This window comes from Ursus maritimus, unplaced genomic scaffold (assembly GCF_017311325.1).
Source record: "Ursus maritimus isolate PB19 unplaced genomic scaffold, ASM1731132v1 scaffold_1, whole genome shotgun sequence".
In the NCBI taxonomy this organism is placed as follows: Eukaryota; Metazoa; Chordata; class Mammalia; order Carnivora; family Ursidae; genus Ursus; species Ursus maritimus.
Window position 1 is genome coordinate 93,361,683 of NW_024423343.1, and position 26,628 is coordinate 93,388,310.

Sequence of the window (26,628 nt, forward strand, 5' to 3'; positions counted from 1 at the left end):
TATAAGGGGAATGTTTTTGACCTAAAAAGTCGATACAAATGTGTCATTGCTTTAGTTCACTAAGCCTACATCAGAGTTACCTTATGTTTCATCATAGAAAGAACAGAAGAAATCATTTTCTTAGAGAGTTACATTCCAGGAAAGGGTCAGATCTAAGTATATTTCTTTCTTCTTATTAAAATAACTTGTGGTAGAAGTCACTGTCTCTGGAGGAATTATATTTCCTTTGACTTTAATTTTCCCTAACAGCTCTGTGTTACTGACTTTATTAAGTATTAAAAGCCAAAGCTGTATCTTTAAAATCTTATGGAGAATTAGGTACCCTATAAATCCTCATTTTCAGGTCTGGGGTTATATTTCTGAAAATATGCTCTTGCTCTTGTAATTAAAACTTGTGATACAGCCAAGTGATAGAGTAGGGAAAAGTGGAATGAAGAAAATATCTGTGTATGTACATATACATCTATGTATATATGTGTATGTATATATGTATATGAATATGTGTATATGCTTATGTGTATATGTTTATGTGTGTATGTGTATACTTATATACATATGCATACACACACTCACACACACCTACATTTGTTACAGAATAAACCATCATTCTGTGGATTGTGGACAATCTATTTAATATAATAAATAAGAACTTAAAGTATTTTCTTGTTGCTGCAGATAAAAGAAGCAAGTGAAAACCTGCAAGAGGATGAAGATACAGTTGCAGACTCCACATTTCAGAGCCACATCATAGGTAAACACTTACGTCTGGTACATCTTTATGGGTGATGCTTTCTGAATGTGACCTTCTTTCAGACACAGTGTATTCCTATAGAGCATGTCTCATGCCTAGCCTCTATGACGACTGCATCTTAACCTCTTTTTTTTTTTAAAGATATTATTTATTTATTTGAGAGAGGGAGAGAGAGCACAGGGGGAGGGGCAGAGGGAGAAAGAGAATCCACGCTGAGCGTGGAGCCCTACGTGCGGCTCCGACTTACGACCCTGAGGTCATGGCCTGAGCCAAAACCAAGAGCGGAAGCTTAACCGACTGCACCACCCAGGCGCCCCTGGGACTGAGTCTTAACTTCTCACACATGGTTACTTTTCTCTTCTCAGACATTGGAAGCTACCATAAAGTAAGTAGTTCAAAACAGGACCTACAAAGAAAACACAGGTGTTTTCAAAGGCACACACTGCAAACTGATGAGAAGTGAGTCCTTGCCAATATGAAATGAGAATAATACTGAGTATAAATAAATTCTCTGAGAAAACAATCCACTTTGAGTCCATACAATTTCTAGAATTGTGTCAAGAAGCATTTACACAACTACCACTGGTTAGAAATAAGGGATGGTGACGTTCTTAAATTGAACGTTTTTTTAGTAGGATGTGTTTTACACACAGAACCAAATAGATTTAGGTGCACATGGCTTTGCCAAAACCTCACAACTTATTTTCTTCATCATTTCCGTGAGAACCCTAAGTATAAGTAGTCCTGTTTCTGAACTAAGTTTGATTTGTCAGCTCTTTCTTCAAATTGTGCATTGGCCTAGATTGAAGGGACTCTGCTTCCCAACACAAAAAGATTTGCTGACCCTTTGCTGACCTGTTTTCAGCAGCCAGGACATAGCTGGTGACAGAGTAGTTGTCTGTGACTGTGATCCTTGTCAGGTGACGGAAGAGGTGATACCTTCAACTGTTCTGGGCTGCTGTGGACGATTGCAGAATTCTTTTCTCCGCAGGCTTTAGGAACTGCTGTGCATGGAAGCATGCTGATTATTTAGTATGACACAGGACACCGAGGCATGATGGAATAATTTCTACCAATCACATTTGAGTATAGCAGTTAATATCAAATCCCACACTCGAGGGCATGACAGCCCCCACAGATTTCTGGTTTCTGGTATGGTGAGTGTCCACCGCTCCTGTCCCTTCAGCTGCCAGCTCTGAGCCCCTCAGCACTCTTAGAGCCATGTTGGTACACTCTGTGCCTGGTTTTCACACATACCCAGAAGTCTTCTGCAAACTCTAATTTGCAGTTTATCTCAGAAAGTTATTGTACCCCCACAGCTTGATGAGACTGGCACACCATTATTGTTCTTTTCATTTGTAATTGAGAATACAAAAATCTTAACAAACAGCTGAATGAGTGCAGTCTGAACAAGATTATTATTCCAAAAAGACATCCTTTATTATAGTTGTCAATGTAAAATGCTTAAATTGGTATCAGTTGTGTATAGTTAGCTAATATGCAAGTTAAATACCGTTTAACAACCTTCAGACATGACACTATGTAAAGCCCCACTGAATCATCATTTTTCCATAATGAGGTGTTCCTGGGCCTATGAAATAACATATATAAAGTTCGAGGCTGAATGTGTTTCAAAAGAACTACAGAATTTCTAACTATGCTTTAATGGACTTGCAGTTGTTTTTTTTTTCTTTATTTGCATTGTTCGATATGATAGCACGTAGCCATAGGTGGCTGTTTCAGGTTCAATTTAAATTAATGGAAACTATGTACAATTAGGCATTCCGTTCCTCCATGGCACTAGCCACATTTCGAGCACTCAGGGGCCACATATTCAGGGGGTGGTCTGTATGAACATTTCCGTCATCACACAAAGTTCCGTTGGCAAGTGCTGCTTTTGATGGCTCTCACAGGAGTAAATTTGGACCATGTTTCTGACAGGGTGCTGACTTGGTCTGCACATAAGGTAGGTTTATCTCCTCAAACTAGGCGAGAACTATATGGTAAGCTGCTATTGGCTACAAGTAAATCAACAACAACAAAACTAACTAGCCGTTATATATAAGTAATAAAGTCATTTAATCATCTTACACAATTAGAAATCTGGAAGAAAGTAAATATGAAAGAAGGCTAGCAGCTCAACGATGTCATCAAAAGCCCTGGCTTTTTGTCCCCACATCTGTTGCTTCTGGTTGCAAATTGATTCCTGCCACTCTGGCCATTCCATTTACATTCAAGGCACAAAGTATAAGGAAGAGTAAAAGCTCCTTCAGAATCCACCCCATAGACTCCATCTTACATGTCACTGATGAGAACCAGATCATGAAACCAATGCTAGCTGCAAAGGATGCTGGGGAAGTCAGTATATTGCTTCTATTTATTGCATGAGGTCGCAGAGAGAACGGGGTTGAGAATATTCCCTGGGTCATCCAGTCAATAAGATCACTACAACCAACCTTCTAAAAGTTTCGTCCATTTCGAGACTGAATAAGCCTCAATAGATCAAGTGGTTTTTTTCTCTTTATTCCAGAAGAATGACTGAGAATATATTTTTAGCACCCTGATAAACCAATATTCCTCATTTTGTCTAAACTAAGTGTTGTCACATAACTTCATAATATTATAGAACCATAGAATGTTTTTCCACTCACAGCAACTGAGCAAATCTAAATATGTTATGCTTCTAACCAAATATCAGCTAATGTCTTTGACAAAGAAGAATAATCAGAAAATTTGTGAACCTGAATGTTTGCATTTCTGTGGTTAAGGATAATCACGTTGGTTTAATCAAAATGTTATGAGTTGATTACAAGACAAGATATTGTTAACTAAGCCTGCTCTATATTGAAATTCAAGATTCATGAATTAAGTAAAATAATACAACTTGATTTTTTTCTTTAAAATCACCCTAATAAATGTCAGACTTCCATGTTAATAAGCAACAAGAAAATGACTAGCCTAGCCTAATAGAAATGTTAACACAAATGATCACGAACCCCGTATTTCTAATTGTTCTTTCCTGCTATTTAACTGTAATAGGTTCACCCTATGTATTATATTAATTATCTAATAGGATTAAATGATCAGTGGAAATTCAAATAACATTGTTTCATATTAAAAACACCAGCCAGTGATAGCATCAAAAATAATCGTCTAAGCAGAGGCAGAGGATCTGGAAATTCCTATAAAGAGGAGAAAATGTCTTTTGAGGAGTTTGAAGAAGAAGCCAAGCAGAATTGAATGATATCCAAGAAAACAAGGATTCATGGTAGACTCTAGTGAAGTGAAGTGAAGGATGCATGTATTTGCTCCAAATTTTAAAAAGATACAAAGAACAATCTGTCCATCGGCCCAATGGGCAAATACCCTAGTACCCCATCTGGCATGAAATCTGTTCATTCTCCCCTGTTGGCTGGGTGTCTTCTTAGTCTCTTCTAAAGGAACCTTTCTGGCTCCTATCACCAGGGGAGAGCATGACACTGGGCATGGTCTAGCCCTGAATCTGGCTTTCTTGGGGAGCTCTGAGGAGTTGTGTTGGTACTCCCCTACCCAACTCAGGAATTGCCTCCGAGGGATCTTTCTGTGGTGCTCCTCTTCCCATTTTTCCCCAAACTGGCCTTAGTCAGCAGCTAATAAATTATGCAGGAAGATAATAGGGGCTCAATAAGGAACCCCCCTTTGTTTGACTTACTTATCAGACCATACGCCAGTTTATTTCCATTTTCCTGAGGGATTTCATTTCCTTATTCCCTGTTCTCTCCTAGACTCTAGCTAGCTAATCTGGTAAACTGACTCAAGCCAGTGAAGCAGTGGGTTAAGCAGGTATTTTTTCAGGTCACATATTTGCATTATAACAAAGACTCCAGAAAAGTTTTACCTCTGGTTAAGAGGAACTCTTGAAACTTTTATTCAAGTTTCAGACACTCACATCACTGGTTTGAGCAAATTACAGGGTGAAGAAGAAAGGACAGAATCAACCTGACTTCAGACACTGAATAGCACAGAAACAGTGCCAGGGAGGAGAAGTTATTTTGTCATATAACCCTGCTTTTGAGAGATAGCCTGCCTGAAAGCGAAGAAGTGGGACAGAGCTGTGTTGAGCCAAATAGAGGAGATTCACAGAACCAGGTACAATCGCCGTTTCAGGTCAGTGTAATACATAGACCTCGGTCTCCTGACCTTTTTGTACCCAACCAGAAAGCATCGAATCCTAACAGCATTGTGCCCAGGCTGGAGTTTGATAGAGGTAGAAGGCATAAAAGAGTCACATGCCACATAATTCCTATTGTCACAGAATCTATATATCAGATTCCAGTGGAGGTCAACGAATACAGCAGCTTCTTCACCCAACAGAGGGGAGATGTCTTAGCCTGATGTCAAATGTCTCTGGCTGTGGTTCTTAGGACAGAAAGAGAAGGTCTCACAGACTCTTGATTCAAGAACCTCAGTTACATGGAGGGTATGAACCAGGACCTAGATATTTATCTCATCTGAATGCAAGGGGCTCTGAAACCTACTTTATTGTATTAATATTAATGACCTAATACAATATGGTCAACAATTGTTATCCATGCATAGACTATACAGTTTGAATTATCCAGACTATGATTATTTTAAATCCAAGACAGGATTTCCGTAGTTATTAGTAACAATAGGGTTAAGTTCAAATGGAAGTGAATGAAACCCCAGAGTACAGAGGTTTAAATAAGAACAGAAATTTCTTATGGTCACACAGGTCAGTCCAGAGGAAGGTGATCCAGGCTGATAGGACAGGACCAGGCTCTTCCTTATCTTGTCCCTCTGGTTCATATGTTTTCCATTACCAAAGTCACTTCATTGTTCAAGATGGCTATTGAAAAACCATCCACTTTCTAACCGGCAGGAAGAGGTGATAAGGTAGGATATGCTTCATCCCTTTATGAACACTTCATAGCAGTTGACCTATCCCTTCTGCTATTGGCCAGTACTTAGTACATTGGATGGGAAACATGCCAGGCAGGAGGCCATGTGTCCAGAAAAAAACAAAAACAGAAACAACACCGCCAGGAGGTTCTCTGGAAGAGAAGGAGAATGGCTTTTAGAGAACATGTATCAATGTTAGCCAGCAGCCCACCCCTTACCAAGGCTACCTCCTTGGTATAAACACACACAAATTTTCACCATCATTTAAGAAAACCACAGAAAATAAATCAGAATCATTTTTGGAAAAGATAGAATTAATTCTAATGTTTGATGCCTAGTTTTTGTCTTGCATGACCTGAATGACCACTTCCTATTAGTGCAGTTTACCTTGAGTAACTTTTTGAGAAACTGTACTGAACTTGAATTAGTTTACCACCACCATATTTATGAGTAATGTATACTTGGTCACCCACAAAGTATATACAATTTCAAATAAATCTTCTGTGGAATATAATGCATCTAGAATTTTCCTTTCTCTAGAATGAAAACCCAGAGGGTACCAGGGCTTCTACTACTGTAGCTGCCAATCAATTAAAGTTCTTTATTTTTAATTTTTATTTTTTATTATGTTAGTCACCATACATTAAGTTTCTTGATAATTATCTGTCTTATTTCAAGAATATTATCAATTTCCCCCCCCGAGAAAATTTGAAAAAAAATTAGAAATTTAATGTATATGGAATGACATTCATATTAAAAATAAAATTAAAACATAGCTCAGAAACTTGATCAGACTTTTACAGCTTTCTGAGTAGAAGGCTATTTAAGTCAAATGTCATATTTTGAATAGTGTACTGACATGCTTAGGCTTAATTGTAGAAAGGGTGAGCTATTGATGAAAACAAAATGAGAGTGGGACTAAATAATGTTCTGTTGACTACTAATAGACTGCCCCTGAATGGAAAACTACTTAGATAATAATGCCTATGGATAGAAAATAGGATGGAGTAGTTTACATAATTTGGATTTCATATTAATACTTCCGAGGATGATGTTATTTCCACACTTCCAAACATACAAAATGACATCAAAGAGGTACTATAAAGTACTAGCCTGGGAAAGGAAACTTCACGTGACTACACGGAGTTCTCCCATTTATAACTGCAAGTGACAAACTCCAAAGGGGAAGCTTTGCATCTGGCAGCCTGAAATATAAATTCCACCTGTCGCAAAGGTAGATCCATGCAAATAGGACCATGCGGTTTCTTCTGACCAAGGACTGGAAATAGTAATATTCATTTTCATCCCCTGAATATCCATTATGTACTAGGCCCTGTGCTTGGAACATCACATGTCATACATGTCGTCCTCCTTATTTGTTTGTTTGTTTGTTTGTTCGTTCCTTTGTGGCTGGTTCTCTGTTTTTGTCATCTATCAGCTTGCTCCTTATACATACTTTCCTCTAACTACCAGAGATAGTCAGCAGATAAGTCTTTGGACGAGACTTCTGTTTGTGGGCATGCTAAAGCCTAGTCTATGATTCCCTTCCTCTGTTTTAGTTTTGTTTTGTTTTCCTTAGAGATAGAGAATTGTAGACTTGGAGAGATGAAAATACGGCTTTGGTTTTGGTTTTGGTTTTTTTTTACTCGTATAAAGTATTTGCTCCCACAGTTTGCCCCAGGGAGCTGAGTTCTATTTAGGTGACCAAGCCTATATTGTACATCTTACGCCACGACCTGTGTTAAATGCTGGAGATATGGGGTGAATAAGTACGTGTACTCTGTGAACTGCAGTCTAGTGGGAGGATAGAAAAGCAAACAGATAATTCTGGTACAGTGTGATTACAGATAAGCTAGAGGCACACTCTGCCTCCATCTGAGTGTATGGAGTAGGTGTGGAGTCCAGCTTTGGTAAAGCCAGGAATATTGGTTTCCATTTGTAAGGAAAAGACAAGAGTGAGAGAATAAGACACTGAAGTTAGAGAGAATCTTCCATTTATACCAATGGTTCCCAAACTGTGCTACACATCAGAATCCCCCGGGAAGCCTTTATTTATTTTATTTTTCTTTAAACTCTGTTATGTGAGTCAGCATGCAGTACTCCATTAGCTTTTGATGTAGTGTTCCATGCTTCATTGTTTGCGTAGGGAAACCTTTCAGTACGCCGATGCTCAGGTCACACCCCATAAGAGATCACAAGCTCTAGGGATAGGAGCCACACATCAGTGTCTTTTTAAAGCTCCCCAGGTGATTCTAGTGGGCAGTAAAGTCTGGGAACCCCTGTCCTAAGTGTTAAGATTTCAACAAGGGGACAGGGAGATGTCTTTCAGCTCCAGGGCAAGAGCATAAGCAAAGGCCTGGGGACAGCAATGTGGCATACCACAAGGGAGAGGAGTCAGCAGAAGACCAGCTTGGCTAGAGTAGAGAGTAATTTTTGAGGATGAGGTACAGATAGAGTTGGTTTTGTGGAGACCATGAAAGCTAGGTGTGAGGGGCGCCTGGGTGGCACAGCGGTTAAGCGTCTGCCTTCGGCTCAGGGTGTGATCCCGGCGTTCTGGGATCGAGCCCCACATCAGGCTCTTCCGCTATGAGCCTGCTTCTTCCTCTCCCACTCCCCCAGCTTGTGTTCCCTCTCTCGCTGGCTGTCTCTATCTCTGTCGAATAAATAAATAAAATCTTTAAAAAAAAAAAAAAAGAAAGAAAGAAAGCTAGGTGTGGATGTCTGAAGTTTAGCCTGCAGAACAATACCCAGACTGTGCAGATCTTTAAAGGAAGACTAACACGATGAAAAGTGGCCATCCAGTCACTGTGACGCTCACATCCCAACTCTTCAAATCAAAACACATTTTTATTTTCTCTCATTTAACCTTGGACCAACCAAATGCACTATAGTCAGATGCACCGTATTGTTTTCTCCTGTGTGGTGTGCTGTGATGAATTGAATCATGTATTTACTTACGTGAAAGGCTAGACATCTAGGAATACTTAAGGGTTGCCAAAGGACTCTACCACAAAAGATCTCTCCTGGTAGCCTATTCGAATGTATCGGAATTTCTTACCTATTGGTAATTCCTTTGGGTAGAGGTGCTCAAGTTACTTGTTATGCTGCACCTGGTCTCCGGGAAGGGCAGACGTTGAATATCACTGACTGATAGCAGCAGTGCGTTCCTCACCTTGGTACCAGCAAGACCCTAAAGGGATGAGTCATCAAGCTAGTACGTTCTCCTTCCAGGGAACCGAAAAGCAGAAGAAGGAGTGGTTTGACACTTAGGAAGGGTAAGGGTGGTATTCCTCAGATGGGGAAGCTCAGCTGCTGGGGGCAGAGGCAGACATGAAGCCCCAGGGGCTGGCATGAATTAACCCAGGTACTGGAAGCAGACAGGGTCCACTGAAGGGGAGTGGTGGACACATTAAATAATTTATGCCTTTTTCCCCACATTTTTTGAAGGCTTCTTGCTCTATAGCACAGACTTGGAGAATCTGAAATAGCTGTACAGTGACTCCTTTTTGTACAGTTCCCTCGATTTCTTAAAAGGCGGCTAATTCACTTAAAGTAAACCTAAGAACATGTGTGTAACTTACGGCATAGTAACGAATAGGTAGGGGTCAAAACAAAGTCAAAGAACAGAGTGTCTCAGCCTCAGAAAGCTGCCCAATGTGACGGAAAATTCTGAAAGAAGTAAGATGATGATATATATTACTTTAATATCTACTATTTATTAAAAGCTTTCTAAAGGCTGGGCACTGGCCAAAGCATTTTATGTATATTGCCTTGTTTTATCCTCACGTCAACCCCACAAGTTACGTACTAAGGTCATCCTCTGCAGCTAGGGAAACCGATGTCCTGAAAAGTTACATACTTTGCCCGGCAATGTGGCCGGTATAGAGTGGAGCCAGCATCCAAACCCAGCCTAGTCCATAGCTGCGAAGTAAATAAACCCCCGAGAATGCTAAATGATGGCTGGGTACTTCCTTGGTCGCCTTGCAGGCACCACAGTTCAAGAATCCTTTTAGCAGATTGCTTGGCCAGGGGTTGCAAACTCAAATAAGCCCCTGGGTCAAAGAGTGAGACAGGCCCAGCCTTGACATACACAAGCACATATTGCATGAGTGATAGGAGTTTTGAGGAATGGAGAGAATATGACCCACCGCAGGGGAGCAGCTACTTGTCAATTCCAGTTGTCACTGTAGAAGGCTGGCCCTATGTAACCAAGTCTTTCCATTTTTCACCAGAAGCCAACAAATATAGATTATTTTGTGACATATGATACATTTTAAAATGTGGGCTCAATTGTAAAAAGCAAATCTTCTGAGGCTTTCCTTTATCTGGCAATATTTCAAATTAGAATTTCAAAGTTCTTGCCCAGAATTTCACATCTAAAAGTATAGAATATAATATAAAAATACATACATATTTTTCTTAAATGCATGGTTGAGCTGCCTACAAGGAATGTGTCAGAGGCATGGACAGCAAGAGAGCTTGAATCCTTGTGGGGGGGCGGGGGGGGTTGCACAATAACCAGCAATTGCCCACGGGGTATGTACTAGGCTCTGATGACCTAGGGCTAGGGTGACCAGCTGTCCTAGTTTGCCTAGACTTTCTTGGTGTTAGCACTGAAAGTCCCTCAGACCTGGATGACCTGGAACAGTTTCACCCTCCCTGGAGCCTGGTGATAAGGAGCTAAACTGTTGACATAATGAAAGCCTAGAGCCTCAGCAGGGTGAGATGTTAGATCAAACACATCCCTTCCCCACCAGCATCAAGCTGGATTCCCAAGAGCAGTGACAAAAAAACCCAGAGGAAGACTGCAAGCATAAACTCCTAACTCAACCTCAACTCAGTCTTAACTCTAGCCGAAGAAAGGGGGGGAAAGAAAACAAAAAGAAAAAAGTCTCCTCTGAAGATACTAAATCTTTAGCTCACACTCCTGTGGATCAAGGCACTAATTCAGTCTCTGTGCTCCTTAAATCCCCCAAGCTTGAATTTTTTTAAAAAAGTGTTCTGAGTTGTGCTTTTAAATACTCCAGAGAAGAAACTGGAAGGGGGAATAGTTGAAACATGAATGGCAGAATATTAACATCTTTCGAGCTGGGCAATCTCTCTGTTTGAGAATATTTGAAATTTATCATAATGAAAAGTTTTAAAATATTCAGACTCAAGTTGATAGTGCTTGCAGGAATACAGCAGAACCCAACTCAAAACCTCTCTTGATGCGACCACTCTGAACTTTACACACAGATAAAGTTCCAAGGAAGATTAACTCACAATACAAAATGACTAAAAAGAGGAAATGACTTCATTAGCAAGTGGCAGGAAAAAAAAAAGAAAAGAAAAAGGCAAGCTATAGAATAAGTCCTGCAAAGACTACAGAATTGGAAATTATCCAAGAGAGAATATAAAATAAAAATAATTAATGTATTTAAAGTAAACACAAGTGGAAATGAACGTTAACAAAGGAACAAATGAACAGTCCGATATCAAAAAAGAATACAATAGAACTTCAAAAAATTAAAAGCTGTTAGTATTGATTACCACTGATGAGAGCATTACTCAACTGAAAGAGTTGAACAATTACAGAAAATGTGTCACAGAGAATCAAGGGGGTGGATAAATGAAAGAGAGGGAAAAATAATTAAGTAGGAGGTGATAAAATCCACATGTATCTAATTGTAGCTCCTGAGGAAGGGAATGGAATGAACAGGGTAAACATAATATTCAAAGAATTAATGACTAAGAATTTGCAGAATTAAGGAAAGTTACCAGTCCTCAATTTCAGCACCAAATTGTTGCAAGCAAGATAAATAAAAGGAAATCTATACATTAGGATTGTGATTTTATTTCCTTTGGATATATACCCAGAGGTGGGATTGCTGGATTGTAGGATACCTCTATTTGAAAATAAAATCACTATCTCAAAGAGATATCTGCACATCCACATTCACTGCCACATTCTTCCCAATAGCCAAGATATGGAAATAATCTAAGTGCCTATCAACAGATGAATGTATAGAGAAATCACGTATGTGTGCGTGTGTGCATACACACACATATACGTACATACGTATGTATGTATATAGTCTTTTAGTATGCATTTGGCATTTTTAATCAACATTATTTCTGCGAGGAACCTATGATGGTGCATGCAGCTGCTGTTCTTTAATTTTCACTGCTGTACAGTATTCCATAGCATAGATGTAACAAAATGTATCCTTTCTACTGTTGATGAACATTTGAGTTGGTTTCTATTTTTTGCTATTACGACAATGCTGCTATGGTCACTGTGGCATATAGTCCCTGATATACTTGCCAAGAGGTTTTGAAGGGCCATGTCTTTTCAACTTTTTTGACTAGTATCCACAGTAATAAATGTTTACATCATAAGCAGAAACAAAAATAACATAGAAAGTTGACGAGTAACATGAAATTCAACAACAATGTGGTTGCCCTATGGTAGTACCCAGAGAAGGAGACCAAAGAGGAGCACAAGAGTGACTTAAAAACACTGTTTATGTTATTAAGGGGGGTTATGGGTGTTCTTTCATGGTGATTATTTAAATGAATTTATTTGTTGTATACACTCCTGTATTTATAGTATGTTTCACAATTTTTTTAAAAAAAGATAAAAGTTAAAGTACCCTCCAAAGCAAAACACAAATATATTTTGGCAAGGGTGTCTGTGGGCTGAATGGGCCATCCGTTTATCCTTCTGATCTGTGCCACACATTCCTCACCCCGCTCCATTCCCACCTACCATTTGGCTGGCCCATTGCCATCTTCAGAGGAGAGACTGGCCAGGAGAAGAAGGAGAGGGGAGGAAGGAAAGGCAGCCCCGACCACCCATAGAGAGTTACCCATCATCAATTCTGAAGCCCATCAGGTGTCAGAAGTTAGAAACAGAGATTGTGGGCAACTCTTAAAGTTTTATCTTTTTCTCTTCCATGTTACCACAGATAATTCTGAGTTGACCACACATTATGAATCGACTCAACTGTTCATGCCCTAAGTGTTGTTAAAGCCAGCGTTTCTAAACTATTCCCATGAAGGGAATGAAAAACTAGTGACTGAGGAGTAACAGTGATTTGAGAGGAAGGAAGAAGGAAGGAGGGGAGGGAGGGAGGGAGGGAAGGAAGGAGAGAGGAAGGAAGGAAGGAAGGAAGGAAGGAAGGAAGGAAGGAAGGAAGGAAGGAAGGAAGGAAGGAAGGAAGGGAGGGAGGGAGGAAGGAAAAAGGAAGGAAAGAAGGAAGGAAGGAGAAAGAAAGAAAGAAAGAAAGAAAGAAAGAAAGAAAGAAAGAAAGAAAGAAAGAAAGAAAGGAAGGAGAAAGAAAGAAAGAAAAAGCTTTCCAGGGAGGAATTTATAGCTTTTCAGAAGCTTGGAAGGCACTGTCCCTCCAGTAAGAACTCAACCTTATATACCTAATGAAAAACCACCTCAATTAAGGTTATCTGCACACTCCGTCCACCGGGAATCCCAGTGATATGTTCATTAAGTCTGGCACATTGGAGCAAATACCTTAGAGCAAAGGAGCTATAGAGTGCCAGAATGATAGATCGGGTGAGGGCTATGGCATACTGTAGAGATGAAAATTGAGCTGTGTGTTAAAATACGCAACTAAGGAAGAAAGGAGGAAACGTGATCTTGGGAACAGGGTGCTCTTGACTTGAACAAATCCATACTCAAGAGACATCCTAGAGAAGAGAATAGGATGTAGAGAATGGAAAGCATCTCCGTGAATCTGTTACAACTTGGAGCCTTTTGGAGCACTTTTTAATGAGTCATACATATGCAAGTAGGGCTTAACTGTTTGAAAGAAAAGCCCTCATTTGTGAAAACGGTGGTGCCTGAGAAAAGAACTTATCAGTGTCAGTGTTAATTTCTTCCATCAGCCCATTGATAGAATTTGAGAAGAGTCATTTAGCAATCATCTTATCAGCGGTCCAGTACCTCTCCACTCACTTTGCACACAAGCAGATAAAAGGATGATGTTTGCTTTATCTTCGGTTTGCCGCCCTGGCACAGCTAAAAGCTTTTCAGGAAGGGAGAAGAACAAACTGAGAGGTTACCAGGTTATGAAACATTGTCACAGCCAAGCCAGCAGCATTGAATCAATTTCCAATATGTTTCTGCTCTAGCTAAAACCTATACTCTGGAGATGTTATTGTTTGATTATAAAAGCAGGAGGAATTTGAAGAGAGACTTTCATGCCACCTTGATAAACAGTCTCTGTCTGTAACTCGATTGTGTCAACTCCCAAACGGAGGGGAAATATGCTTTAAGGTGACTTCCTGCCCATTTGAAACTCGGCCCTGTGTTCTGCCTTCGGAGCCCGTTTGGAAGGAATCCTATGTGTATAAGAACACACTTGGAGTGGGCATTGGCTGTCCTGCTTTTGCATGAGGGGATTGCTTTTCCAAGGGTGTTATTTCTCCTCACCACTGACCCAGTCTTCGGAATGTTTCCCTGATGTCAAAAGTATTTGTGTTTGATTTGGCTTCAAGACAGTCTCTTTCCTATGTAACTCATAATTTTAAAAAATGAAAGCACTTCTCAGATTCTGGGTTACAATTGACTCCGATTTTAAAACAAGAAAAGTGGCAAGGAGGAGGCAGTGTCCTGAGGAATGAATGGAATCAGGGTCCAAAGCTCAGTTTGGGATTTTATGACTTAGTGCAAAATGCTGCGTCTCTGTTTCCTCAGTCATCAGATAAAGGGCTCAGTTTAGATATTCTCTCATGTTTTGGGGTTTTTGTTGTTGTTGTTGTTCCTGGCCCAACTTCTAATACTGTTTGAGGGAGTGGAGGTATCCCTGAATTTCAAGATGCCTGACCACGTCAAGTTCCCACTTCTCATGAATCTGCGGGAAGACGGGGTTTCAGTCACAGGATCTGAGTCAAGTAGAAATTGGCAAAACGTATTCAACGATTTCTGGGCCAGACTTAGTCATCATCATGCATTTACCTAAAGTTTCACATTTTTTTAGACTGCTTCCACGGATCCCCTCAACAACCTCCCAGCCAGGGGTTTGCAGTCGCACAGACCTTTGCTCCTGATTCCACCATTCCACGTTGCCACCTAACAGATGCTGTGATCTTGAGCAAGCTCCTGAATCTCTCTAAGCCTCCATTCCCTCATCTGCCAAATGGAGATAACAGAAGGACTTACCTTGAAGTATTGTTATGAGCATGAAATGAGCTTTTTTGCAGATGCGTGCTTGACAGCTATGCCAGGGACTAGCAAGAACTCACTTGTTGGTCTTCATTGTTAGCGCAGTTATTATTAAGATGGGTATGGGTAAGGTGTAGGTAGCTATGGATATCATCTTTCTTGCTTTTTTTTTTTAAGTTGTACTCATGGCAATGATTTATTACAGTGAAGGATGCAAAGCAAAATCAGCAAAGGGAAACGTCACATGGGGCAGCATCAGGAGGTAATGAGGCACAGGCTTCGAAGGGTCCTCATCCAGTGGAGTCACATAGGACATGCTAGGTTCCCCCAGCACCAAGTTAGGACAACACATGCGAAATGTTATCTACCTGAGAAGCTCACTAGAGACTCAGAGCCCAGGGTTTTACTGGGGGATGGTCTCACAGGTACCATCTTGCCTAGCACATATTAAAATCCCATATTCCCCAAAGGAAAGCATGTGTTCAGCAAAAACCACATTGTTTATATGAACAATTTAGGCACATTGGGCCACTCTTATCGGCGTGGTGGGAACCCTCTTGAAATCCATGTTCCCAGGTGCTAGGGAAGGGCCAGGCTTGCAGTCAGGCCTTGCTAAAGGTAAGCCTTTGCAGACCTGCTATGATGACTCTTTTCTTCACAATCTGTCACCTTGGCTCTTGTCCAAAACATCTTTACAGCAAAATTACTATCAGTAGGACTCCATACAGCAGTATGAGACTAAACTGTTGACTTCAGTAATTCAGAGGTTCTTGATTCATTTGAAGCTGACCTGAATGCTTCCATCTAGGCCTGAGATCGTGTCATGGTAATCACTGACAGTGTCATTCCCATGGACAGTCCATGGTACTTGTGGACACACACAAAGACTTTACAATCGTTAAGGTACTCCAGACAGGACAAACATTAGTCCAGATGTATGGGTTAATGGGCCCCCAATATGGCTGCCCACCATGGAGCTTCTAACCCTATGACTCCCAATCTAGTCAGAAATAATTCAGGTTAGTCCTTGGTTTCAGGGATACGGCATTCAACTCCAAACAGCTCTACTTGTCCATGGCATCAGCATCATCGTCAATGTCATGAGTGTAGATGACATTCATAAGTGTCCTATGTGGAAAATACAGGAGCTGGGCCACCTTCGCTGTCTTGTGATTGATGCTGTCAGGTATGATCATAGGCTCAGCAGTCAGTTTGAATTCAAGGTCCTCGCAGCAGCTTGGAAAGGTAGCATGGGGAGTTTTCATTCAGGAAAGAGGGAAAGCTTCTGAAAAAAAGATAATTCCCTTCCCACCTCACCCCCACATCTCCCCCAGACACTGGGGCTTTGTTTTTCCCCATTGGTACAAAATCAGTGTGTTCCAGTTAGTAATCGAAACTTTACCTTTTTTTCATCCAGAAATTCTTACTGAGATTTTTTGTCTAGACTTATTGTATGTAAGAGGGACAAAAGAATTTTCACCAAAAAATGTTTTTATACAACTTAATCAGAAAGATGCACCATGTTCAGAAACTGGTCAGGACAAACTCTTGAATTTTAAAATATTTTCAAAATGGGTTTATATAACCTCTTACCCCCTTTGTCCTGATTATTTATCCAGTGAGCAGCCTAAAAAGCCTAGCCTTTCTGGGGACAGCTGCATTTAACCATCAAACTGCACTAAAGCTTGTGTACCAAGAGAAAGGTGAGAAAAGTAGTCAGGTATCTGTCCATTGTTGCAAAACGAGTAATCTGGATATCCTGTTTCTGAACAATGAGGAAAATGAGTCACAGTGAGGTTTCCTGTCTATAATTCACCGCAAGGTGGTGACAGGATTCTTACTGAAAACTAAAGGGACTTAAGAGTGATTGGATTTGGTCGTAGAAGTTCCCGGATGTACATCTCACACATGGAGAGAAAGGTCTAAGACAGCTTTCTCTTTCTCCAGCCATTTCTCAAGCATTGCATCCCCTACACGCTGCCGACGGACCTAACCCACAAACACCAGTCACGGGCAGTGTCCCACCCAAGCCTCTTTCTCTCCCTGGGTCCTCATGCACTGGTTTTACATCCATTTGATAAATTCCGTTTTGTTAGAAAGGGCTAATGGGCAAACCTAGAGCTTCTTCACTGGGAAGGGTGAAGCAATTTCATTTTCTGGTACCCAAACCTCAAGGCACAGCCATGAACCAAGTTCCATCAGTTCCTAATGATTTATGAGACACTGACTCCATTCCAGACACCGTGCTGGACAAACACAGACACTGTGCAGCTCTGGATTTGGTGAGCTCAGTCGATCTGATTCACATCTCTTTCTTAAACTTTAGTTGCGGATGGAATCTTCCAATGTGTTCCTCCGTAGGTCAAGTTCCCTGACCCTTTTTAAAGAAATTATTTTGGACATTACCAAAAGAAACTTGAGGGCTGTAGATAATCCTGTCATTGTAAATAATCAAGAATTTATATGCCTTAGTAGTTCCTAAATTATGTGAACTTATTCTTCGTGACATGCTGGCAAAGACAAATAATTTCTTTAAAACAGATGGCGTGCACAGCCACTGTTTAAATGCCAGCTCTGCTGCTAGTTATTGGCCTACTTCTTCAGTGAGATATTTGCATGCTGGATTCACCTGGGCACTTGGTCTGTGCTGCAGAGAAGTCAGGAAGCTTAGAGGGGTCTTACTTCCTTACAAAACCTCCGCAGCTATTTCAATATGGGGTGGTAATGACCGCTTATATAATCGCTACACTATTTTTAGTCAGTTTTAAGCCCATGTGCATTATTGTTTTATTTTTAAAAACTAGTAAGATGGCTGTTGTTATTTCTTTATAGTGTTTTTCAGGATTCCAATAACATTTGCAACAGTTTAGTTTGGGGGTCTCCCAGAAGGAGGCCCTGTGAAAAAGGATTTAAGGACAAGTCAATTATCAGGAAGTCCAGGAACAACTAGTAGGAGAAGTCAGATAGGGGAGGTAGACCAGCCAATGAAAAGCGGGTTCTCATGCCAGCTCCCACGAGGACTGGCCACAGAATTCCCATAGCCCGGTGTAAAATAAAATGCAGGGCCCCTTGTCCAAAAGTTGTTACGCATTCCAAAATGGCGACTGTAGGGCACAGGTCACACTACACAGGTCACACACACACATGCTGGTTACCTGGTTACCACTATGGGTGGCAGAAGCTTAACCTCAGAAAAACTCGAGGGTGTAGCACCCAAGTCTCAGAGTTTCCCCACCTGAGAAGTGAGGGAGCTGGGTGTTCATCACCACCTCCCATCACTGAGTAGTCAAGGGCTGATTCTGGGGCTGTTACCTTGAGGCAAAGAGATGCAGCTACCGGCAAATTGGAAGTTCAGCGGGGGCACACTCAAGTAGTAAGTCTCCAGAAGGTGGATGGGCCAGCAACTGCCAGCACGCTGGGCAGACACCGGGGGATCTCCTGGTACCCCCAGGCCAGCACCAGGTGTCTCGGAAAGTGAGCCGCTTTGTTGAAGGCACAGCTACTGAAGACCCCCCTCTTTAAAAGTAATATCCCCTAAACCCTTTGCTTTCTACCTGCTTTTTAGTCATTTCTTTAATCACCAAGGTAGCCATCATTTTCTGCATATGAAAGTTCCACTATACTCCTTTTAAAAGGGGATGGGGGGATTTGCGATCCTGCATTCTTAAAATCCAGACACATTCATTTTCCAAACATGATGATGCTAGACAAGCCATTTCTTCCCCCATGTGCCTCATTTACATCAACCGGGAAGAGGTCTTAGAATTATTCTCTATTTCCATAAGGTTTGAGAAGTCTACATCAGGAAAATGTTGGGAAGGCAGTTTTAAAACAATAATTTCTTTCCTAAGTAACAGCGATGTCTCTCAAAGCTTTGGAGTGGGGGGTGGGGTATTAGCAGGATAGCTTCCATTGAGCTCATCTTATGTAGGCCATCTTGCATGTGTTCATTTGAAGGGGGTACAAAAATTATTTTTTAATTAGGAAATGCCCCCCCACACGCATTTGGCTTTCTAATCGTTACTGTGTGCCACAAACAACAGCTCCTTAATAACGGTGATGGTGAATTTTGTATGTCAACTTCACTGGGCCACAGGGTGCCCAGACATACATATTCTGGATGTTTGTGTGAGGATGTTTTTGGATGAGATTAACGTTTAAATTGGCAGGCTGAGTAAAGCAGATTGCCCTTCTCAATGTAGTGGGCTTCATCCATTAGCTGAAGACTCAAACAGAAAAAAGAGACTGGCCCTGCCCAAAGTAAGAGAGAATTCTCCTTCTAACCTAACTGCCTCAGAGCTGGGATGTGAGGTTTTCCCTGCTTTCTGACTAGAAATGACTGAAATAATAACTCTTCCTGGGTCTCAAGCTTGCTGGTCTTCGCACTGGAACCCCACTGACAGCTGTCCTGGTTCTCAGGCCTTAGGACGTAGAGTGGAACTAAACCATTAGCTCTCCTGGGTCTCCAGCCTGCCTACTCTCCCTGCAGACTTTGGGACTTGCCAGCCAATTCCTTATAACACACACACGCACACTACGGGTTCTGTTTCTCTATAGAAACCTAATACAATTACATGTAATTAGATTTTAACAGAATGATTAGAATATCTGCTAGTTAGAGGGAGTTGAATGGCTGTCATCTGTGCAGATGACTACAGATTTCAATTTGCTTCACCCAGGCCAAGGAAGAATGAGCAGGTGAACTTATCCTATAAATGGGGTAGGGGTTGAGGAGACTGCAGATGCCAGGCGTCAAATATCAGACAGCCTATATCATCACCATTTATGTAAAACAGTAGAGCAGGTGGCCCTAGTGGCCCCCAGTTTTTGAGAGCCCTTCAGGTTAGCAGTCCAGTTTTACAGGAGCAAACAAAGCTAGACATTTTTTCTTCAACTGAATCTGGACTCAGGACTCATTCAGATGTCTGTAAGATGTGAACTTCCTCATAGAGGTGTGAACCCTCTGCCGAGGAGCTCCCCTCACCCTAACGGGAGCAAAGACTCAAGAGGCCCGTGCACGAGCAAAGGGCCGAAGGCCCCTGGAAATCTGCATGCACGTGCATGACATTTATTCATTACACTGTAATAGATCCCTAGTAGACAGAATTTGTGTTTTAGAGCAAAGCTCCTCTGAGGACAAAAATGATGATTTCAGGTGTTCATGAGATGCTCCTGCTGAAACCAGTGGGAGCTGCTTTCCATGTGAATAATCATGCTGACTCACCAGGGTCGTGGATGCAATTAGTCCACCATGCAATTTGCATGTTGCTCTGCTCTACAAGAACACTGGGCTGCCAGGGAGCAGGGTTAAGTGGCCTTCCTCCCCTCCAGCCAGCATGTCCAGTATTCCATGGTGGGTGAGGGGCTGTGCTGACTTTGCGCTAGGTCTGCCTTTATAGATATAACTTGTATAGAGTGTTGTAATGAACCTGCCAGACAGAAGAGCAATCTGCAGCCCATGGAGTGAGAAATCCCTATTGTTCACCGACCTCTTAACAAGACAGCGACACCTTAGTCACATCCACGTACGTGTTCCTGCTTCCTGAATCGCACAGGGGTCCTTGAATGCAGCCAGATTTTGCATCAAGCATGTGAGCCCTGCCAAGTTGAGTGCAGTGTCCCGGCATGATGGGTCTAGGAGAAGGATCAGACACAGGCGTGGGGCACGTGCCTTGCTTCGCAATAAGCCCTACCCCACTAGCGAGTCTGTATTTACAAGGATAATAAACTCTGCCTGTAGGGTGATGTTCTGCAGGCATGTGGAATAGAAGCTGAGAGGGGTTCTTCAGAAACAAATGGGGTGAGCTGTGTCATCCAGAGTAAAGCTGCTCTTTCCCCTGCACGCTTAAGCAGACTTAGCTATCACTAGCACATTCTACTCTGCCACAGTCCTCAGGATCCCACAGAAAGAGTCACTCAGCTGCTGCCTTATTCCCCTTACTCTGCTCCATCCCTGACCTTTTCCCAATTTGCTGGGGAGAGGGAGGGCCTGAGGACCAACTAAGTGTCCTATGACTTGTTTGAGTTTGCCAGAGACATTTCCAGCCTTTATTTCCTAATGTTCTTTCAGCTGTCCTCGGCTCCCTCTGTAACCCCACCTTCGATAACACTCCTGTTGTGGCTTTTCTTTCTGCTCCTCCAGCGACTCCGTTTACAAAAAAATCTCAAGCTTGGCTCCGGATGTCTCAGTATGGCCTCCAACATCATGATTCCATTCAACCTCATCGTCTCCTCCTCCTCACCATTGTCGCTTCCCCATTATGATCTTTTACCCATGCTCTAACTCGGCTCTGTATTTGAAAGGCCTTCCCCCATTACTCCCAATTCTTCACATTTAGAAAAACAAGAGTCTTCCTTGATGCCTCTTTTCTCTCTTTCCTCTGGTCTTGCAGAGAGAGAGAGACACGTGGTCTAAAGAATCAGTAGCACATTCAATATGATTCAACGTGCGATGATAATATATGTCTGTTGGAAGGCCATGTTATGACAGTTGCCCTAGATGGTACCAACATATATTCTTGATAACATCTTTTGAATTTTTATATATTGGCCTTGGGTCAAAAAATATATGACCCAAGATGATTGCAGCTTCTCATCATATTTTCTGTCAAGTCTTGTTTACTTTTCCTGAACACCAAAGAAGGGCCAAAAATATGTAAGATTCAAACTTAAAATCCAGAGTCAGAGGTGCTAACCTAATTCCTGAGCCTTCATATCTTTCATACCACTTCCCTAACTTTGCAGAAATCCAAATAATGTAGCATGAGCAGCACTGAACCTGGAAGCAGTATACCTAAGTTTCCGTTACAGTTTTGTCCCTTATTAATTAAGCAGATTGTTGCCTGGGTGTCTCTATCTATAAATTGGATATACTGGCTGCTGCCTTCCCCAACTCAGCACATGATTGTCAGGAAAGTCAAAGGATCAAGTTCATGGCAGCACATCTTAGATGTAAGATGGGCCCGAGGTACAAGGGATTCCTTTTACCAGGGGCTCTACTAGATACTGAAGCCACAATCATCCAGCAGCCAGTTCTCTTTCCCCATTTCCGACGGAACTCTAGTTGAAACAATGCCCTATGTAGCTAAGCAGATATTTGGGTTTTGGTTTTTTTTTTTCCCACATCCTATTTCTCTCATTCATCTTTTTAAGGAAAAAGAGACTATCTTTATGAAACTCTTATATTAAAAGCCCAAAGGCCAGAACCTTCTCTTTGGGTCTCTTATGGAGAATGTATACAGCTGGTGACAGCCAGAGGCCTGGGGGTATGGTTTGATAGTGTGTTGATGGTAGATGTGGAAAAATAATTTGAAAAGGACAGTCTTTTTGAACATGAGGTTATTTAGAAATTGAGATTGAAGAGAGAAAAGAGAAGAAAGTCTGCATCACACTAAATAGGTTTTAAGGTTTATCAGACTATGTATTTATTTTAAATGATACCTGCAAAGCCTCATTGAAAAGAAAGTCCTGGAAAAAAAAAAAGCCTCCCCACTTGGTTATAAATACCTTATTGGAGTCCATAATGGGGTAGTTATTGAATTAGAAAAAAAGAAGATAAATATCAGAAGACCAAAGCTCAAAGATGAGTATCTTCTCAGCAACATCTTGGAATTTGGTCTGAAGAGGAAAAGTGGGGGATGATCACAGTAGTTGTCCAAGTAGTAGAAAGAGCTGTTGACTTGGAGTGAGAAGACCTGACTTTGAATCCTGGCTGCCGCATGTGTACTTGTTTCCTGAGAGATACAGGCCGCCTGTTTGTGTTCTCATCTCTAAAATGGAGATTACCACTGAGGCATAGTGTTGCTATAAGATTCAGTTGAAATAACGACTAAGAAAGAATATAGCAGACATTATGGTTGACTTCCCAATATTCGTTTCCACGTCAAGGGTACAATGTTATTAGGACACTTATGGTAATTTTCCCTGCAAGCAATTAGTCTGGGAAGCTAGGCCCTGTGCCAGTCAATGAATGGCTGCCCCCAAGCGACATGGGTTGGTCCAGGAATAAACTTGTGACCTCATTTGGCTAATTTTCAGGGGACAGGGTGGTGGGAGATGCAGAGAGAAATCACAAGAAGAGCCAGCTTCTCTTTCCCTCCAGACTTGGGAGTATACAGCTGACGGATATGAAGCTGCTAGCACCAGCTCCTACTGACATGGAGCCAGCGCTGACGCATGGGACGGAGGCCCTAGATTAAGGCAGCCCTGAAGCTTGCTCTGCTTCTAGACCATGAGCTGATGCAGCCTTACTGTTTAATGTGTGACTTTCCACCCGAAACATCCTTACTGATTCAGAGTGCTCGGCAAACACAGGACAGAAGGCAATACTAGAAGCATGTAGCCGTCAGCCCTGTGAGCTTTGCGGTTTGTATAGGACTTGCTCCAAATCCTAGCTCTCCTACTTGTAGCTCTATGACCAGGGGCAACTTTATTTACCTTCTTAAATCTCCATTTCCTTGTATGTAAAATGTGTCCACTGCATATTTTTTTTTAAGATTTTATTTATTTATTTAACAGAGAGAGAGACAGCCAGCGAGAGAGGGAACACAAGCAGGGGGAGTGGGAGAGAAAGAAGCAGGCTCCCAGCGGAAGAGCCTGACGTGGGGCTCGATCCCAGAATGCTGGGATCACGCCCTGAGCCGAAGGCAGACGCTTAACGACTGAGCCACCCAGGCGCCCCCATATTTTATCATGATCTGATGCAAGTAAAGCTTTTACCCTGTAGTAAGCAAACCGCAACTGTTGTTAAGCTGCAGAAAGATGAGGTATGATGAAGGTCAAATGCATTTCCACAGGGCATGTCCGTTTAGAGGCTCTGGTTCCTATTTAAGACCCTCTTTGCAGAGGAGAGTCGGGCACATAGCCAGAGAATCCAGGGGTCTGTGTACGCCCAAGCGAGAGAAGTACTGGCCTATAGAGTCCCTGGCAGGCTGGCTGGTACTGGGGATCTCCACCCCGACTAGGAGTCAGGTTAATGAATAGAATGAGCCTGAACTTTGGAGTCGGACTGGCACTGTCAGGTGACCCTTTTCTTCTTCGAGCTTTGCTTTCCTCCTCTGTCAAATGGGGCTAATAGTAGCTACTAGCTGGGATAGTTGAAACGATAAAGGAGTAAACGAAGCCCCTTGTGTGCTGCCTGATCTGGGATTAAGGAATAGCCCCAGTTGTGCTCCCTGGGGACCCCTGAAGACACTTCCTTCCCAGAATCACATTCAGATTCCTCTAAGGAGAATTCGAGGTTATACCTGGGGAAAGCCCAGTTCCTCTGTTCAGCCATGTTCAGTCAGGATTGCACTTTTGGATTTCAGTGGGTTTCATTTGGATTCTATTAGCCAACTGGGCATATGGTATTTAGGACCAGGTATATTGAAGTATAACTTACATACAACAAAATATACCCTTTCTAAATATACTGTTCCATGAGTTTTGATTAATGTATCAAACTGTGTAACCACCACCACAGTCAAGACATAGATCATTTTCTGGGTGCCTGGCTGGCTCAGTCAGAAGACCATGAGACTCTTGATCTCAGGGTCATGAGTTCGAGCCCCATGTTGAGTGTAGTGATTACTTACTTACATAAATAGATATGTTTTCTTAAAAAAGATCTATACCATTTTCATCACCCCAAAATATTCTCTTATGCTCCTTTGCATGAGATCCACTCTCAAGACCACTAGTCCCAGACAACCACCAATTTGTTTCTATCACTACAGGTTTACCTTTGCTAGAATTTAATGTAAATGGAACCAATCATATAGTATTTGGGGTTTGCCTCTTTTAATTAGTGCAAATGCTTTTGAGAAACATCCACATTATATGTATTCACAGTTGTGTTTTTGTTTCTGTTCATTACCAATTGGTATTTCATTGTCTGAATATACCATAATCTGTTTATCTAGTCACTAGCCAATGAACATTTTTGCTCATTTCTAGTTTGACCTATGATGCACAAAGCTGCTCTTAACATTTGTGTAGGAGTCTTTGGGTGGACGTATATATTCTTTTCTCTTGGGCAAGTGTGTTATTTCTGGGTCACATGATGAGTGTATGTTTAACTTTACAAGAAACTATCAAACTGTTTTCCGGAGTGGTTTTACCATTCTGTGATCCTATGACCAATGTAGGAGAGTTCTTCTTGCTCCACATTCTCATCAACATTTATTAGTTTTCGCCATTTTTATGGGAGTGGAGGGGTATCTCACTGTGATTTTAATTTGCATCCCCCTAATGACTGATGATGTTGGACATCCTTTCCTATGTTTATTTGACATCCACGTGCCTTCTTTGGTGACACAGGCTTTCAAACTTTTGCTCAATTTTGTACTGAACTGCTTTTTCTGTTATTATTGAGTTATAAGAGTTATTTTTATTCTGGATCCAAACCCTTTATTAGATATACTTTCTGCTGTTTTCTTGCAACTTGTCGTTTGCCTTTTAATTTTCTTTGTAGTGTCTTTGAAGAGGAAGGTTTTTTTTTTATCATCAAATGTGTCATTTTTTTTCTTTTGTGATTTTTGCTTTTGAGCTCTATTTAAGAAACTGTTACCTGATCAAAGGCAGAGATAATCTCTGTTTTCTTCTAGAATTTTTACAATTTTAGCTCTTATGTTTTAGTCTGTGCATTAGTTTTTGTATACAGTTTGAAGAAAGAGGTGAGGTTCATTATTCTCCATAAGAATATTCAATGTTTCTAGTACATTTTGTCCAAACATTATCTTTCCCCCATTAAATTATCTTGTCAACTTTGACAAGTGACAGTATATGTGTGAGTCTATTTCTGGAATGTCTGTTCTTTTCCACTGAACTATATGCAAATCCTCATCCAAACCACATTCTCTTGATTAGTATATAACCCAGTACAATTTAAGTAACATCAGTCCTGACATTGTTTCACTTTTTAAAAAAATGTTTGTATTTCCCAAATACTCGTAGAATCAGTTTGTCAATGTCTATAAGAAAGACTGGTAGTGTTTTGATTAGGATCGCCTGGGTTATAAATCAACTTGGAGAGAATTGAATAATATTGAATCTTCTGATCCATGGACATATTTAAAATGGGTTTCTCATAAACAGCATGTAATTGCTTTTTTTTTTTTTGTAATCAAATCTGACAAATTCAGCCTTCTAATGACATGTTTAAGCCATTTACATTTAATGTGATTATCTAAATGGTTGGGCTTAAACTCCCATCCCAATATGTAACTTTCTACTTATCCCCTCTCTATTTCATATTTTTGCCTTTTTTTCTGCATTTTGAATTATTTTTTTATGATTCCCCTTTATCTCCACTTGCAGAGTATTAGCTGTACCCCTTAGTGATTGATCTAATGTTTAAATGTAGTCTAATTACCTCTTTACCTTAGCGCTATCTATCTTAGATAATGTAAGAGATTACTTTCATATAACCTCTCCCATCCTTTATACTATTGTTATATTTTATGTCTGCCTATGTGAGAAACCTTGCAGTATACTCTTGCATTTGCTTTAGTTACTGATTTTTTAAAAAGATTAAAAAATAAAAATATATTTTATATTATAACCTATATTTACCATTTCTGGTGCTCTTTACTTTACATCTATATTTCTACCTGATACCCATTTTCTATCGGCCTGTGAAAATACACTTAATATTTCTTACATTAAAACTCCTCTGGCAATAAGTTCTCTCAGCTCTTTTTTTTTTTTTTTAAGGTTTGTTTATTTGAGGGAGAGAGAGAGAGCATGAGCAGAGGGAGGGGCAGAGGGAGAGAGAGAGAGAGAGAATCCTCAAGCAGACTCCCCACTGAGTGAGGAGCCTTATGCGGAGCTC

General features: G+C 41.2%; 1 protein-coding gene across 1 annotated transcript in view; it reads left to right on the top strand.

The window, feature by feature from the left end:
* The window catches only part of NCKAP5 (NCK associated protein 5), a 759,472-nt gene that overhangs the window by 714,700 nt on the left and 18,144 nt on the right, over nucleotides 1–26,628 (top strand). Inside the window, exon 14 of the mRNA XM_040636836.1 lies at nucleotides 676–751. Coding sequence (XP_040492770.1) covers nucleotides 676–751 — 76 coding nt within the window. The remainder of the gene's footprint in view (nucleotides 1–675; nucleotides 752–26,628) is intronic.